Source organism: Bos grunniens, chromosome 1, assembly GCF_055505025.1.
Source record: "Bos grunniens cultivar Pamir isolate PY7600 chromosome 1, Bosgru_T2T1.0, whole genome shotgun sequence".
Lineage (NCBI taxonomy): Eukaryota > Metazoa > Chordata > Mammalia > Artiodactyla > Bovidae > Bos > Bos grunniens.
In genome coordinates, this window is record NC_141165.1 from 89,145,731 (window position 1) to 89,162,256 (window position 16,526).

The 16,526-nt window shown below is 46.5% G+C and overlaps 1 protein-coding gene across 7 annotated transcripts in view; it reads left to right on the forward strand.

Moving 5' to 3' along the window:
- The window catches only part of MYLK (myosin light chain kinase), a 281,903-nt gene that overhangs the window by 74,764 nt on the left and 190,613 nt on the right, over positions 1–16,526 (forward strand). For 6 of the 7 annotated variants that reach the window (XM_086402745.1, XM_086402723.1, XM_086402766.1 and 3 more), the window contains one exon: positions 13,813–13,980. In XM_086402745.1, the coding sequence (XP_086258871.1) occupies positions 13,816–13,980 (165 nt within the window). In that variant the 5' untranslated portion in view covers positions 13,813–13,815. Of the gene's footprint in view, positions 1–7,938; positions 8,099–13,812; positions 13,981–16,526 lie in introns of those variants that run through there. The other variant, XM_086402771.1, reaches the window with a different exon arrangement.

Genomic DNA, 16,526 nt, shown 5'->3' on the forward strand with positions numbered 1-16,526 from the left:
CCCCGGGCCCACTGTCAGCAGATCCTGCCCCTGAAATTCAGTGGCTCTTGTCTTAAGTTAGATGCTTCTGTGTGAGCCTCTGGTTTTCTTATTGATAGTCTGAGGGTAAGCTAAGGCCCCCTTGTGTTCTGATGCTGTGTGTAATCTAGGACAAGACACCAGCAGCCTGGACTCTGACCCACTCTCAGCTCCTCCCCATGGCATCACTAACAGTGTAACATTGTCACCTGGCTCTGAACCTTGGAGTCAGAGGCCTGGGTTCAAATTCAGCTGATAAGAAGTAGCTGTCATTGGTAGCTTTGCGATTTTGGATAGATTGCTCAACTTCGGAGTCTCCTTTTCATCTTTAAAGTGATAATCATACCTCTTACAGAGTTGCTTTGAAAATGAAAGTTAACTTAGGCAAAACTCTCAGTACAGTGCCTAGCTCCTAGTAGGCATTCAGTAAATGGATTATTTCGATTGTAGACATTGTGGTTCGTCAGCACTTCATCTGGCTGAATCTGAGGTTTCCTTACTGTGTGATACTGGGGTTGGGTGGAACCAGTGCTTCTCTGACCCTCCCGTCCTCAAGGGAAGTGGAAAAAGAATAGTATTCTAAAGGTAGGGGCTGGGAATGTAGCCTGAAGCAGCTTGCAGAAAGCAATCACATTTCTTTGAAGTCTTAGGATGACTTGTAAAATCAACTTATAATTGTCATTCAGTACACCAATGTGAATGCATTGGTTCTCACATAAAAATGCTTCTGCCAAATCTTTAAGTATAATTTATGCACAAGGATAAGTTGCTCCACTCTGAGGAAGGGGGTGTGAGAGCAGGATTTTTAAGATCCTTTCCAGCCCTAACATTCTAGGTTCCCAGGGTAAGTGAGTCTCCTCCACAAAGGACCTGAAATTGGTATCCAAGAATCCTGAAGGGACCTTGGGGAGGTAGGCTCCCCTGTGCCCCTGCCCCTCATGAGACTGCACGGTGCCAGGGGGGTGCCACTGGTGGAGGAGGGAAGATGACGCAGCCCCTCAGAGTGAAAACTGAAGAAACCTGAAGGAGGAGCAGGGCTGTGTCTGAGCCTGACTTTCCGTCCTTGGGCTGATATGTGGCTGAGTTGGGTTGGCAGCTCTCCACCACCCCAGGTAAACTTCAGGAAACAATAAACCATTGTTTCTCATCCAGAGCTGGGGGCTGTCCTGGAGACAGGACCTCCTGTCACGGGAGGGCAGGTGAGGGCAAGGGGTGAACTCCATGTGGAAGCACAGGGCTTGTCACACTGCCAAGGTGTCCTCTGGGCAGTTCCGATGCAACAGCCAAGGCCAACGTCTGGGGCTGTGCCTAGCCAGTGGGAGGAGAACGGAGGGGAGTCTGGAGAAGAGCTGCATGCTCTGGGGGAGAACACAGAGATGTTTGGCCTGTGAATGGGAAGAGAGAGCCTCTCTGTGCATGGGGCGAGCTGTACCTACTGATGGTGGCTTGGGTCCTGCATAAGCTAGCTGAAGATTACCCAGTAAGCATGGTCTCTCCCTCAGGCATGAGGGGTTGAAAAGAAGCCATCCTATTTTTTGGGACAAATAATAAGGGGCTTTCCCTGGGTAAGGGCCTGACTACATTAGTCAAATTTGTACCCATCAGATATCATTCCAATTAAATCTAAAGGAATATCAACACAGGTGCTATACTGAAAATTTCCTGTTGGGCATGGTGTTTATTATGATAAGATCGAAAATATCTTGCTAAATTCTCCCGGAAGATATTATTGAATTGAGCTAGGATTTGGAGTGAGAAGGACTGGACTCTAGTTCTGCCTTATTAGCTATGTGACTTTAGTCAAGTCACTTGGTCTTTGAGCCTCAGATTTTCCATCAATAAAATGGGATCGTCATGTATCTCAGTGTGTTGTGAAATTCAAATGAGATCTTGATTGGGAAAGCATCTCGTAAGTTGTCAGTATGTGGAAGTTTATTGTAAATCAAAAGTCTTTTGGTAGAATTATCTAAGAGCATTACTACTTTCTAGGCCCTCTGCAATCTACTCTCAGTCAGTTTAATGACTATATCCTTCAGAACCTCTCTTGACCCATCCATTTTCCAGGTCAGTTTCCTTGCTCTGAGACGTGCTCCACCATCTCCCCTGCCCAGCTCAGCTCTCTACCACAGGACTCACTTGTTTAGATGGTCATGGTTCATTCTCTCTGCCTTGCAAATTTCAGAGATCTCTGGCCTACTGTCTTTGAGGATACATAGGTCTATTTTGTACCCTGGGCCTGTTTCCTCATCTGTAAAGTAAGAGGATTGGCCTAGATGATCCCCTACCAACCCTCACCTTTTGTGAACCACATTCCACCGTGGTAAAAGGAAACATGAATTGAAATACATCTTGTCTAGCCAATGACAAGTAACTGATAAAAAGACATCAGTGTAGGAGCGTGAATTAGTAAATTACTCTCTGTGATAGATAAGCCAATGTTTGCAGCAATATTTCAATGAGCTTGAATGTTTAGGTGATAAGTGATACCTCTCATTGGTCCTCAGAGGTGACTGTTACCAGAAAGCTACCATTTGCTGAGTGCTCACTGCGTGCTGGGCATGGTTAGAAACTGCATTACAGTTACATTTTGTTGGGTACTTTAAGTATCTACTTTGTGTGAGATACTTGACCTTCCCTTTAATCTCCACAGAGCCCCACAAAACAGATATACAGATGGGAAAATTGAAGTTTAGAGAGATTAAGTCAATCACCCATGGTGATCCAACTATTAAGCAGCAGAAGCAGGCTGAGGTGACGTATGTCTGCCTATACAGCCTGTGAGAGATGGCTCACTCAAGTCCACTGGCTGGCATCACCAATGAGCTCACTCTTAGATTGTCACTTTCTTGTTCCTAGTGTCCCAGGACTAGCGATTACCCCAGCAGTGTTCTTGATCCGGTTCTGGGCTTGCCCTTAGAGTAGGAACTGATCGTTGGAAAACCCCACCTGGATATAGCATCCTCCCTTCTCTAGCATGTTGGAGACACCCAGTCTTGGCTCCTTCCTCCTTCCCTTTCTCTATGCACCTGCCCCCTGACTCAGTGCTAACCAAGAGTGGAAGGGAAACTAGAAATCCATAACACTGTTGGCTGGGTGGGCCAGTGGCTACAGCCAGAGGAGACAGGTTTTGTCTCTGGGAGTAATTAGAAAACAATTAGAAAGCAGTTGCAAATTTGAATATCAAATCCAGAACCTATAGAAGTTGGTGAGGCAAGTCAGCTTGTCTCATTTTCTTGTTCTGTGTCAGGGTTTACAAAAGAAGAATCCCCATGCTGCTCAGTAAGGAAAGCTTGGGAGAACCAGGGATGTGCTCAAGCCAGTAGGGTGCTGCCAACTGCTCAGGCCTCAGGAGGTTCTGTAGGAGCTGCAGACACTTGCAGCCAGAGACAGTTTTCAGACTCAGCCCTGGTTCTTATCAGCGACCACATCTCTGCAGGTCCTCCTGTCAACAGTGCTTCCCACTCCCCCTCTCCCTGGAAGACACTTTTTCATTAATTTTGCTGTTAGTATTTGCTGCTCTGCTAAGGGAAGGCACCTTAAGTACTCATTCTACTCCTGACACCTAGTAAGTGCTCGTTAAATAGATTCCTTTTTTTCCCTGGGATTTCCCTTTAGCTCCTTCAGCCCCAGTCCCTCTCTGGACAGACATCATAGAATCAGAAGCTGGACCTGGAAGGGGCCAGAGGCTGAAAAGCTAAGTGCATACACATTCATTCCTAACACAGGTCAAGTCTTCAGAGTCTTCATGGCCTGTGCCCATGTCCCACAGGTGTGCCCTGAGGACCAGGTGAAGGTGAAAGTCGCTCAGCCGTGTGTCTGACTGTTGCCATCCCATGGACTATACAGTACATGGAATTTCCAAGCCAGAATACTGGAGTGGGTTGCCGCCCTTCCCTTCTCCAGGAGATCTTCCCAACCCAGGGATCAAAACCCAGGTCTCCTGCATTGCAGGTGGATTCTTTACCAGCTGAGCCATCAGGGAAGCTCCTGTCTAATTCAACTGCCAGCCTGTGAAGCCCTGTGTGGCGGGCCTGGAAGAGAAGCCTCTCCTTTCTCCTCTCCTGGTGTCCTGAAACATCTTTTTCTGCTCTGGGCTTGGCTCCCCCTGCTGGAACCTTTCCTACCTGCCCAGGTAGCCTAGCACAGCCTGCAACAGTCCTAGAGTCACAGGTGCTTCCTGTGAAGCAGGTTCAGAGAGGAAGGTTCAGAGAGGCCCTTCAGGTCAGAGCGAGAGAGAAGAACCAGAGACGGGAAGTGAGTTTCTTAAGGTCACACAGCTGATTAGGGCACAGCCACAGTGAGCACCAAAACCTCTGATTCTCCTGAGCTATTCAACTGTCAGATGCCGCCTGCCGATTTCTCCTGAACTGGCCCCCTCCTTGGCCAATGCTGCTTCTATCCTCTGAGTTCTGTCATAAATCTTAAAACAGCAATGACACTGCCATTAACAGTAGCCACCTCTATGGACTGAACACTTATCATGCGCCAGAGACGGGGCCAGGCTGCTCTTACATGCATGGTTGACCCTCATAGCAATCCTGCAGCTATGAGAGTAGTAGCAGTAGCTCCACTTTACAGATGAGTAAACGAAGACTCAGAGGTTGTCCCTTTCCTCAGGCCACACAGTTTCACAGTGGAGAATGCATGTCTGACTATGTAGCAGTCTGCTGCCCGCTAAGGGGCATCCTGTGGGTGGGAGCCACGAGCACCGTTCCTCCTCCCCAGGTGGATTTCCTGCGTTCCTGCGGACGAGGTAAGGCTGCCTGAGTCCTCACAGTGCTCGTCTCACAGGCACATGAGTGGGGCTTAGCAGGATGGAGGGAGGAGGCTAGGTCTTTGAAAAGGGGATGGTTGAATAAACTCTCCTGTGACCCCAAACTGACTTCTGCAGGGATGATACTGGTAATGAGCTGAGTGAACTTTAGGATGTTGCTAGACTGTGATAGGAATGCACATATTGCTAATTTAATTATAGTCAGGGGCTCTGGCTCAGGCTTTGATTTCTTTTTGCATGTGACTTTTACTGCAGAAAGCTTCTCTCAGCTGGTCTCATTAAATCTCAAATTAAGCAAGAATCCCAACAGGAAGAGAGCAGCTCCAGGAGACCAGACCTCACTCATTCACACTGTACGTTCGGTTGGCTGTGTTTATTTGGTTTGATCCCCTTTAAGAAAATTAAAAAATAACATTCTGCCAAAGATGTGGGCACTCAGGGTACAGCTGCTGAGTGGATGTCCTCCTCGCGCCCTCGGTCTGCTGCTCTGCTCATGTGGCCGGGCTGGTGAGAGCAGCTCCTCTGCTTGCAGAAGCCAGCCCTCCTTCATTGTGTCTTTCAAGAAGAAAGGCCCAGGACATTCTTGGGGAGGGAGGGGCTGTCGGTGGGTTCAGAGAAGAACTCAATTGTGGTGGGGTTGGGGGAGAAGTGGGCTGGCTTTGCCTGATTTCCCTTAGGAACCCAGGAACCCATCAGAGTCTTTCAAGGATGCCAGCAGGAAGCCCAGAGAGTGTACCCAGGGTGTGGTGTAATTGTGCTCACTTCACACCCAGCAAGCCTGAGAAGCTAAGTGGAGAAAGGATGTACGACTTCCATGCCAGGACTAAAGCCAGGACTGGCACCTGTGTGTCTGGAACCAAATGCCAGTAGGCCCCAGGGGATAGATTTTTTTAATTGTTGTGGCCTGCTCACCCATTCCTTTCCCTACATCCTTTCTCTCACACTCACATGTGCGCTCCACAACAAAATTAAGTAGCGCCTTAGTTTGGAAGTGATGGTTTTTAAGTGCTTTTTTTTTAGCCCAACTTTCAATTTATTCATGTATTTCACAAGCACTTATTGAGAGCTTACTGTGTGCTCATCTGTATTCTAGGCATTAGGGATACAATAATGAATGCAACACACAGAACCCATGACCCGTTGCAGGAGCTTGTGTTCCAGTGGGGGAGACAAATGTTCATCAAATAACCACATGACTACATAGGGGCCAACTGTGATGTGTATGATAGATACACCTTCCACGATTTTGTTCAAATTACCATCTTTGGTTCTGTCCAGTTCAAAATAACTTTCCAGCCCTGTTGCCTTCCAAGAGACCTCTGTCTAGGAGACCTAGATCTCAATTCACCTCTGTTCCTCAGTGGTGAGTAGCAAGTTTTTTTTTTTAATTCAATTTCTTCCTTTATTATCCATAAAATACTTGAATAACTGGCATGTGCAAAGTCTAAGGTCTTCCAGAGTCTGGGGTGCATATTCAGTCTTAACCAAGAATTCAGTTAACCTGAAGATGTTACCTTCATCTGTCTCTGTCTTCAAATCTCTCTGGTCCACATGTGTTTAGCCTTTCTCCTTGGGAAAAAAAGATGGGATAGAATTAGGTATTGATTCACTTTCTTTCCCATCTGCCCCTCAAAGCCACACACCAATACTCCTATAAAACCTCTTTTCCCTTTTCACTTGTGTGCTTTTCAGAGGACAGAAGAGGAGATAGTGATGGCGGAGTTGGTACAGGGGAGGCTACAGCAACAGTTCTCAAAGTGGGCCATGCAGACTTTGGGGGCCCATGAGGTTCTTTCACGGGCCCAGGAGGCCCAAAGGTTTTTTGTAATAAAATGTCATTTGCTTCTTTCACTCTCTTTATGTCTCAAGTGACGTTTTCCAGTGGTTGCAAATAGTGTGATGTTATAACTAGCTGGATACAGAAGCAGACATAAAAATCTGTCTTCTATTAAAGAAATAGAAATTAAATACAAATGAAAGGAATTTTCAAAAATGAACAACTCTTCTTACTAAACTTTTTCTTGGTTTTATTTTAAAAAATATATTTTTCTTTAAAAATTATTATCTATGTTAATGAGATCATTATTAATGTTTTTGAATGAATTAGTATTTCTTTACTAATAGTACAGTAAATATGTAATACAGTTACTATTGATAGCAGCAATTCACACATATAAGCTCTTTGGGGTCTTCAATAATTTTAGGAGCATGAAGGGCCCTGAGACCAAAACATTTGAGAACTGCTGAGCAAGAGGCTAAGGAGTCAGCTAGGTGTTAGGAGAAGACCAGTTACTCAGGAATCAGACGTGAGCCAGCAGAACAGCTTGTGTGCATGCTAAGCTGTTTCAGTCATGTCCGACTCTGTGTGATCCCAATGATTGGTTCCTCTAATTCCAAATCCTTATTTCTGATTTGGACATCTGCAGTCTGTCCCAAGGTGTGAATTGTATAGGACGAAAGATTCCTTTGGAACTATGGAAATACATTCTCTCCTCCAGAGGAGAGGGACTGGTCTGGACATCACCTTGCTACCGTGCTTTAGAAGTGTGCACTAGGGACCAGTTCTGAAGCTCTCCAGGGGTCGGGACCAGCACTGCTAGATCTTCTCAACATGAACACAATCTGTGGAGTGTGGGTCAAATCTCAGCCCAGATTCCTTAAGATGGTTGCAACACAGGAGTCCCCTGTCCATCTGCTCTCTGGGCTTGCTCCCACTCCAGGGATCATAAACCAGGCTTCTTCAATTCAGGGAGGAGGGAGCTGGGTCTCAGGAGGCAAGGGTCCCACCAGCCTTGGGTAGTCATCCTAGACCAGATGTTTCTAGAGCTGGGTTGTATTCCAGGCCAGATGTGGAGTTAGGGGTGGGTCCAGCCCTGCCAAGGATTCAGCTCTTGGCTTGACAGCGTCCTCCGTTTGCTCCACACTCGGATTGGAACGTGCAGCTCTGAACAAGTCAAAACCTGTGAGCTTCCACTCTTGGTTTCCCCGGGACTCCACTCAGAGCCTCTGCAGCTGGCAGCCAGGGGTTTCAAAGGTCACCCCAGCTGGGCGGATTGAAACAACAGATCTCTCTGACCGAGTGAAATTGGCTGCCCAGTGCAAGGCAAGTTGCAACATCTGCGAGCAGTCAGCCAAACGCCCCTTAACTTTTCAGCCTGGCCCTGGGTTCTGCGGCAGCCCTGGCTCTCCCTCACTGTCCTCCTTCTCGGACAGACCTTGGACAGGCATCTCGGCGGTACCTCAGTGGTGAAGTGGCCGCCCACGCGTATCCCGACTCCTGGGAGAGCTGCCCAGGGAGAGGCCACGGTAAGGCGCGTCCACTGTCTGGCGTGTGGCCCTGTCCCACTGCCTGCTCCCGTGGGTAATGGCAAGTCAGCGGGCTCAGCCCACAGCCGAGGAGCAGCTCGTTCCAGGATTAAGAGCGATTAGGGCATTTGTCGGGATTTGAGGGCTCTGAAGAGAGAGGATTAAGGTGGAGAGAGAGAGCTGTCATTGCTGGGGGCATTTGCACCTGGGTGGTTTGCTGTGTCTGCTGTGTGCCCGTGGCTCCGTGGGTTCATAGCCGACTGCCCGGCTTCCAGTACAGAGCCCGCTGGGAGCCCTTCCCTGTGGGGAAGGTATTGTATTTCCAGATGCCTTGCTGCCAGATCAGGAGCTTAAGGACAATGAGCATTTGAAATGTGTGTACTTTGGGTGGGGAGGGGGCAGCTGGTTTCTCTAAACTTCTGCTGTATAACAGGATTCTTGATTTAAAACTTCTCTCTGAGTCTTTGTGCCTCAGTCTTTTTGCCCTCTCTTTTGGCCATCTTTCCATAGTTGAAAGTGTTCCTTTCTGGGTTCAAGAGAGAATTTGAAGTGCTTTTGATCAAATTAAAGTCAAATTAATGTAGTGCTGCTTTGAATGATGAAAAAACTCTGCTACTTATGAAAACCCTATTTGGAGGTGAGCTTTGGCCCATGCCTTGCGTGTGTGTGGCAGGGTGTGGCTTCCAGCTCTCAGACCACTGCTCTTCTGATCCCCTCTTCTTTTTTTTTTTCTCTTCTTCTATTCCTTTGATCTGCATTTAACTCGTGTTGAATGGAACCCCCTAGCTAGGTGTATTCAATTCTAGTCACTGAGCACTGCTCTGCTGGTAGAGAAATTACTGCAGAAACCACCCAGCCCCGCTGGTGCTCTTGATTGGAATGTGGTCCCTGGACTGGATGAGGGATTAGAAGGGAACAAGGGTGTTTTGTATTATTATTGTTACTATTATTATTATTCTGATCGAGCATTCCAAATATGTCAGTAATCGTTCACTGGCACTGTGGACAGGATCTGTTTATGTGGCTGATGGCAGGGGGTGGAGCGATAGGCTGAGCAGAGCTGCTTGGTGTACCTAACCCAGCTTGGGAGTGGGCTCTGGTTAGTAACCAGCCTGCTCACCCACCCTCACTCCTCACAATGCACTTGCTGCACTGACTTGCCTGTTCTAACCTGAAGCCAGACTTTCCCACCTGGCCGGGGATAGATTACTTACTTCTGTGTTCTGTGTTTGAGGCTGAGCATATTCCTTTGGCTGATAGCATCCAAGACCTTCAAGAGACCTCAGAAGGTCAGAATCAAGAGGATTAATAGAGAGGATTCTGAGCCTGATGTCACTACTCTTAGTTTCCAGCTCCCCTGAAAGTAGAGAGGAAGAGTCTTGTGTCTTCCAAAGCCAGAACTGAGAGCAGAAGGGAGTGTTACACTCCCCCTCCCCCTTCCTTTGTGCAGTTCCAAGCCTCTGCCTATGGCATCTCCCATTACTGGGGAGAGCAGGAAATGCCTCGTCTGAGTCTGGGGTCCTCCAGGAAGCCCACAGGGTATGGCTGCGATCAGAATTCAGTTTGGTTTCCACTTCTTAGCTCTGTGACCTTGGATTACTTGGAGTTGACTTTCTGAGCCCTGGTGTCCTCATTTGTGAAAGGAGAATAATCAGAACTGCCTTGTAGGACCAGGGATTGAGCGAGATTAGGGCCCAGCATGATGTTGGATGCCCGCACCCTGCCTCTTCATTGCTGGGACAAATAGAACAGTGTGCGCGGGCTGCCAGGGCCCCCAGTCCCTCCTACCCACCTTCTCATGGTCTGCCAGCTGCTTCCCACTGCTGTTATACAATAACCGCATGCAGATACCCTTGCTCTGAGGACAATCAAGCTGACCTGGGCTTGCCGTCCTTGGTGGAAAGGATCTATCCTACAGGGTGGGAGACTTGCTTTCCCTTTGGGAGCTGGATGATGATGTTGACAGCTAGCATTTACTAAGTGCCTCTTATGCTGCCCTGAGTGTTTTACATACACTCTCATTCAAATCCACCCCTCAACCTTGTAAAGTTATTATCATTCCCATTTTACAAAAAGGGACACTGAGGCCAGGAGAGTTGAAGTACCTTGCCCAGGCCACAGCTGAAATGTATCAGTGCCCTGGATTTGTGGCTGGGCATGACCCCTGTGACACCTGCCCTTACTCCACCTGATCACCGCTGTGCTGGCAGCCCAGTGTGTCTGCCCTCTCACTTCAGAGGCAGTGGAGGAGGGTAGATGGAGAAGGGCCCCTCTGGGGCGTGGTCCTGGCAGGCCCTGCAGGATGTAAGAACCCCATTCCTCCTCTACCCCGTGTTACCCCACTCATCACACACACGTATAATTGTGCACTGCTGTATCCCTTGTTACACAGCAGATGTTTAATAAATATATTTTAAATGAGTGAATGACTATATCCTGATTCTTGCCATTAAAATTATATCATGATTACTTGGAAATGGTTCTGCAAACACATACACAAACACAATGATATAAATATGGCAAAATAGTAACTGTTGAATCCAGCAATAGGTATTCAAGGTACTCACTTTTTACCATTCTTTCTATTTTCCCGTTTGAAGTTTTCCATTATGAAACTAATTTTTGGCTTAAAATTTCTATGTCAATCAATTCCTATTATTATTTTCCTTGTAAATATATACTCATATAAATGCCTGATATAGTTAACCAATTCTCACTGTTGGGTATTTAACTGTTTTTTTTCTATTTCTGTTTAACTAGATTATTTTTCTATGTATTTTCCTATAAATAATGTGGTAAACATTCTTTTATGTAAATTTGGAACTATATCTCTGATTTGTTCTCAAAAACACATTTCTGAATGTAGGATTATTGGGGAAAGAAATGGACTATTTTTTTCAGAATCTTTTTTCCAAATTGCTTTCTAGAAAGATTGCATCCATTTATACTCCTCCAAAGGATATGAGTGGTATCCATGGTCTCACTAGTATTTGTTATCTTTCTTTTTAAATGTCAGTTTGGTTATTTTCTAAAAACAATGACTTCTTCTTAATTTGCACTCTTGGATTCTGATTGAGGCTAGACAGCGTCCATTTGTGTTGTGGTCATTTATCTCCTGTGAACTGTCCAAGTGATGGCTTGCTCATTATGTCAGCTGTTTTTTTGTATATAAAGTATCCTAATCCTTCATTCTTTTTTTTTGTTGTTTGTTGTTTTTAAATCCTGGGGTGCTTTGTCACTTGTTTATCTGACTGTGTTGGGTCTTAGTGGCAGCACATGGGATCTTGGTTGCCTCATTCAGGGTCTTTTGTGTGGCGCCACAGGCTCTCTAGTTGCGGTGAGCGGGCTCAGTAGTCGCAGCACGGGAACGCCAGAGCGCATTGGCTTCAGCAGCTGTGACACACGGGCTCGGGAGTTGTGGGGCGCTGGCTCAGTTGCTCTGCAGTATGTGGGATCTTAGTTCCCCAAGCAGTGATGAACCCATCTCCCCTGCATTGCAAGGCAGATTCTTAACCCCTGGACTATCAGGGACGTCCCAGTCCTTTATTCTCCTTGAAAGCATTGTATCCCAGATCATCATTCCCCTTTTAATGTTGTCGATGGTGTGCTATGACACACAGAAAGTCTCAGGTCTATGTGTATGTGGTAAGAGATCTCCGCTTTTTCCTTTATTACCTCAACCTCAAACACCCTTCCCACCAGCCAACTCTGACTGCTTACAGGAGGCAAGAGGACCCAGTGGTTAAGAACAAGTGCCACACACCTGGGATCAAATGCCAATTCTGCCCCCTGCTAAATGCCATGGGTGCATGCTAAGTTGCTTTAGTCGTGTCCGACTCTTCGTGACCTCATGGACTATATAGCCCTCTAGGCTTCTCTGTCCTGGGATTCTCCAGGCAAGCACACTGGAGTGGGTTGCCATTTCCTATTCCAGAGGATCTTCTCAACCCAGAGACTGAAACCACATCTCCTGCGTCTCCTGCACTGGCCGGCAGGTTCTTTACCACTAGCGCCACCTGGCCCTAAGCAAATTTCTTAATCTCACTGGGCCTCCATTTCTAATCTATATAATGGGGGTGATGAGATTCTCTGTCTCCTAGTATTGTAAGGAGAAATGAACTATTGTTTATCAAGTGCTTAGAATAGTTCCTGGTATATAGTAAATGCTACATAAATTTGGTTTTCTTTGTTACTTACTGCAGTGAACCTGTGAGTCTTATCATTTTGAAAGGATTTTGTTTGCAAAGCTGATACCTCATCAGTGAAAGAGAAAGCTAGGTTTATCAAGCAGGGGATGTACCCATTACAAACAAACCTAGGTCTTTGTTATTTTAACTTGTACTTCAAAATACATCTCTCTTTTATTTTTGTTAGATGTTATTAAATTTAAAACTAATTATATGCCCAGACACTACTGTTAATCTCTGTCAGCTTGTCCCATTTGGCATGGGACTTAAGCCTGTGACTAAAGATCCCAAGAAAGTGAACAGAAAAATAAAAACTAGAAATACTCTTTAGTTTAGCAGGTATTTGTTAAATTGCAGTCCTCTGATAGGTCAGGTATGTGGATTCCATGCTGAGTTAGAGTGGACACACGGTCCCCAGTGTGGGTCCCCAGAATGGAACTATCCCAGCCCGGTGAGGCACCCACCTGGTTTAGAATCTGGAACAAGGATACTTGGGACACACTCCAGGGGGTGGCACGGGTGTCCAGCAACCTTGGCTGGGCTCTGATGACCTGGTTTCTCTCCACTGCTGCCTGTTTTCCCAGCGTGCTGCTCCAGCCTTCCTGTGGACTTCGACAGCTTTCCCACTCCCCATCTTTCCAACATATCCCTTCTCCTTTTATGAGACCCAGAGTCCATTTCTGAAGTTTGCAACCAAAAACTGGTTCACACCTGTTAATGATTCCATTTCTAGAACTAACCCGAAGGAAGTCCCTTTGTTCCAACTGACCTGCCAGCCCCCACAAACAGCGAGGCCCTGGACCAGGTTTTCTTGTCAGTGATGCCATCATTGTGCTTTGTCTCTTTGGGTGAGTGACTTAGCTCCTCTGGGCTTTGCTCATAAGTGGAGGAGTGAGCCTGGATAACCTTAAAATGCCCCCTTCTCTGATGTCCTGTGGCCTTTGAGGCTTTTTCGCAGTCTGGTCCGCAGAAATGGGATGTCCTCCCCAGCCTTGCTTCCTTCCCTGCTTTCAGCCCCACACTCTTGCCTCACCTCACCCAGACTCCTTGCCGTATTAACCTCAAACTCTCTCCTTCCTGGGAGTATGGATCCCATTTTTCTTTAGCCTAAGAGCCCTCACAGTTCAGGCAAAAGCAGCTTTACTTCCTACCAAGAGTGCCTAACGTGGATACTGATTCTGAAGATTGAATACTATTCAGCACTGATTTTAGATACCCATTGTAAGAGCACTGAGAACCATCTGGTTTTTCTGTTCCTGCCCCAGCTGCCCCTCTCCTGAAAGTTCTCCATAGGATTTGGGGGAGCCCAGGACACGGCCCTGGGAGCTGCTGTCTGGGGTGGGCTGGGCCTTACTCCTACAGCTTCACGAGTTGAGGATAGAGCCTCTGGTTCCCAGAGAGGAGCTCCAGGTAGACCCTGACCTAGTGAGTCTCCCTGTAGAACCCAACCAGCGCCCTGGGTACCCGGCCGCTTATAGGGAGGACGGGCTGTACTTTGTCTGACCAGATCTTCCTTCTTGTTTGCAGACCATGGGGGATGTGAAGCTGGCCGCCCAGACACACGTTTCCAAAACTTCCCTCACTGTGGATCACTCCAGAGTCAGCTCCATGCCCCTGACTGAGGCCCCTGCTTTCACTTTGCCCCCTCGGAACCTCTGCATCAAGGAAGGAGCCACCGCCAAGTTTGAAGGGAGGGTAAGCAGTGAGGCTGTGTGGGTGGCTCGGGCGGGGAGTGGGGCAGTGGAGGTGGGGGTGCTTGGGTGGGTAGGGGGGTGGGGAAGTGGAAGTGGGCTGGGTGGTTGCTTCTGTTCCAGCCTTCTCAGCCGGCTGACCTGGCAGAAAGCCTGCTTTCCTTTGGACCCTCATATAAAATGAAAACAAGTCCATTGGCCCTATTTCTTTTGTTTATAATTGACTTTGGGTTGTGTTGGAGAATTGGGGGTTGGGGAGGGACATCGAGATGTTTTGCTATTTATGCAAGTCATGCTCTGGTTCATGCACCTGATTATAGGAGAAGGGCAGTGTGATGGCAGGAAGTGTACAATTTGGGCTTAAGTGTATGTGTTAGTCTCTCAGTTGTGTCTGAATCTTTGTGACCCCATGGACTGTAGCCAGCCAGGCTCCTCTGTCCATGGAATTTTCCAGCCAAGAATACTGGAGTGGGTTTCTATTCCTTTTTCCAGGGGCTCTTCCCCACCCAAGATCAAACCTGGGTCTCCTGCATTGCAGTGAATTCTTTAACATCTGAACCATCAGTTTAAAGATGTGCCCTCAAATCTGGACAGTGGAAAATGAGCTCTCATTTTTCTCTTACTTCCTACCTGGAAGGAGTATTTGGTTAACAACCTCTTGTGTATCAATCTGGTACATCCAAAGCAGTGGGGGTAGGAGATCGTACTTCTCGTTTCAGTTCTGTCACCTTTTGCTAATAAGTATTGGTCTCTTGCCCTTACTGGGCATCCATTTCTTCCTCTGCAAACAGACAATGATATTTCCTTGTCCACCTTGTACTAGAAAGGAGAAGAAGATGGGAAGACTATCAGTAGGAACATTGAGGTTATGCCCAGCTGGACAGACTGTTAGTAAGCTGCTGGCTCAAGCCATCAGGAAGTCAGATCATCAGCTTGACTTGGAGATGCACATGGAAGTTAGGAGGTTTGCAAGTAATATTTGTCCTGGATTTAACACAGGCAGTCTTCCCCCAAGAAATGCTTTAGAAGCTGGAAGGCTTTGAGCAAAAGACAGTTGAGATGATGAACTCACAGGTTGCACTTTGAGTCTACAAGTTAAGTCTGTGGATGGAAGGGGTCCTGGATGTTGCTGGGCCTTGTCTTTTGGCTGTGTGGTCATAGGTAGAGTATTCAGAGGTATGTTATGTTATCTATACAGGCCTGTCTAGTTAACTGTTTGCTGGTAGATCTGATGTTCCTTGTCATATTGTGTCTTTTACTTAAAGAAGGGGAATGTTGGTGATGCTGCTGAGGGGTCTGCTCTTCTCTCTGAGCTCTATCAGGATGAATGCTCTTTTCTGTTGCTCTGACTGTGGTCCCCCATACTCCCATTCCCATAACTGGAAGGAAAGAAACAACAGGAAAAGTCTCTGGGGATTTAGAAACATGAGTAAAGTTTTAATATATGATACAACATGATGAACACTGAAAATGAGCATGCTAAATGAAAGAAGCCAGACACAGAAGACCACATATTGGATGATTCATGTATCTGAAATGTCCAGAACAGACAAACGTATGACAACAGAAAGTAGATGAGTGGTTGCTGATGGCTAGGGAGGAGGAGTGGGGAGTGACTGTTGAAGGGTGCAGAGTTTCTTTTGGGGATGGTGAAAATGTTCTGAAATTAGATATTGGTCATGGTTGCACATGGTTGCATATGGCTGTACATGTTTAGATGGCATTATCAACTCCATGGACATGAGTTTGAGCAAACTCTGGGAGATAGTGGGCTTCCCTTGTGGCTCAGCTGGTAAAAAATCCACCTGTAATGAGGGAGACCTTAGTTCGATCCCTGGATTAGGAAGATCCCCTAGAGAAGGAAAGGCTACGCACTCCAGCATTCTGGCCTGGAGAATTCCATGGACTGTATAGTCCATGGGGTCACAAAGAGTTGGACACAACTGAGCAACTAAACAACATGGTTGCACAGCTTTTTGAATATGTTATAGAACACTGGATTTACACTTAAAAAATTAAAAGTGAACTTTTGAAAAAAATGGCTTAGCAAAATTGATCCATCTTAGCTTCTGTAGATGGAGAGGTGTTGTTTCATTTGCTGACTGTGGAGGTCATGAAGGAGCTGAGCCTTTGGGCTGTTTGATTGGAACCTTTGTAGAATGAACACTGACCCAGGAGTCCACACATTGGAGTTCTCTGTTGCTCAGTTACCCTCAGGTTGGCAGGTCAGACCTTCTCTGGACCTTGATTACCTTATCTGAGAAGAAACAACTAGTTGTTTCTATATTTTCTGGCCTGTAGGGATGTGAAAAGAAAACAAATTGAGGAAGAAAATGGTAAAAGCAGTTCATAAAGTCAAAAAGTATAGTAGTAACAGTATTTTTTTAAATGAGGTAACATTCAAATATGTAAATTTGACTATCTTAAACAATTCAATGGTATTTCATACATTCATGATGCTGATTGCAATATTCTTAAAGCAGAGCATTCTCTAGGTGAGCATTTTATTTTGCTTATATTGAGAAAATAGTTGACTTTGTATGTTACATG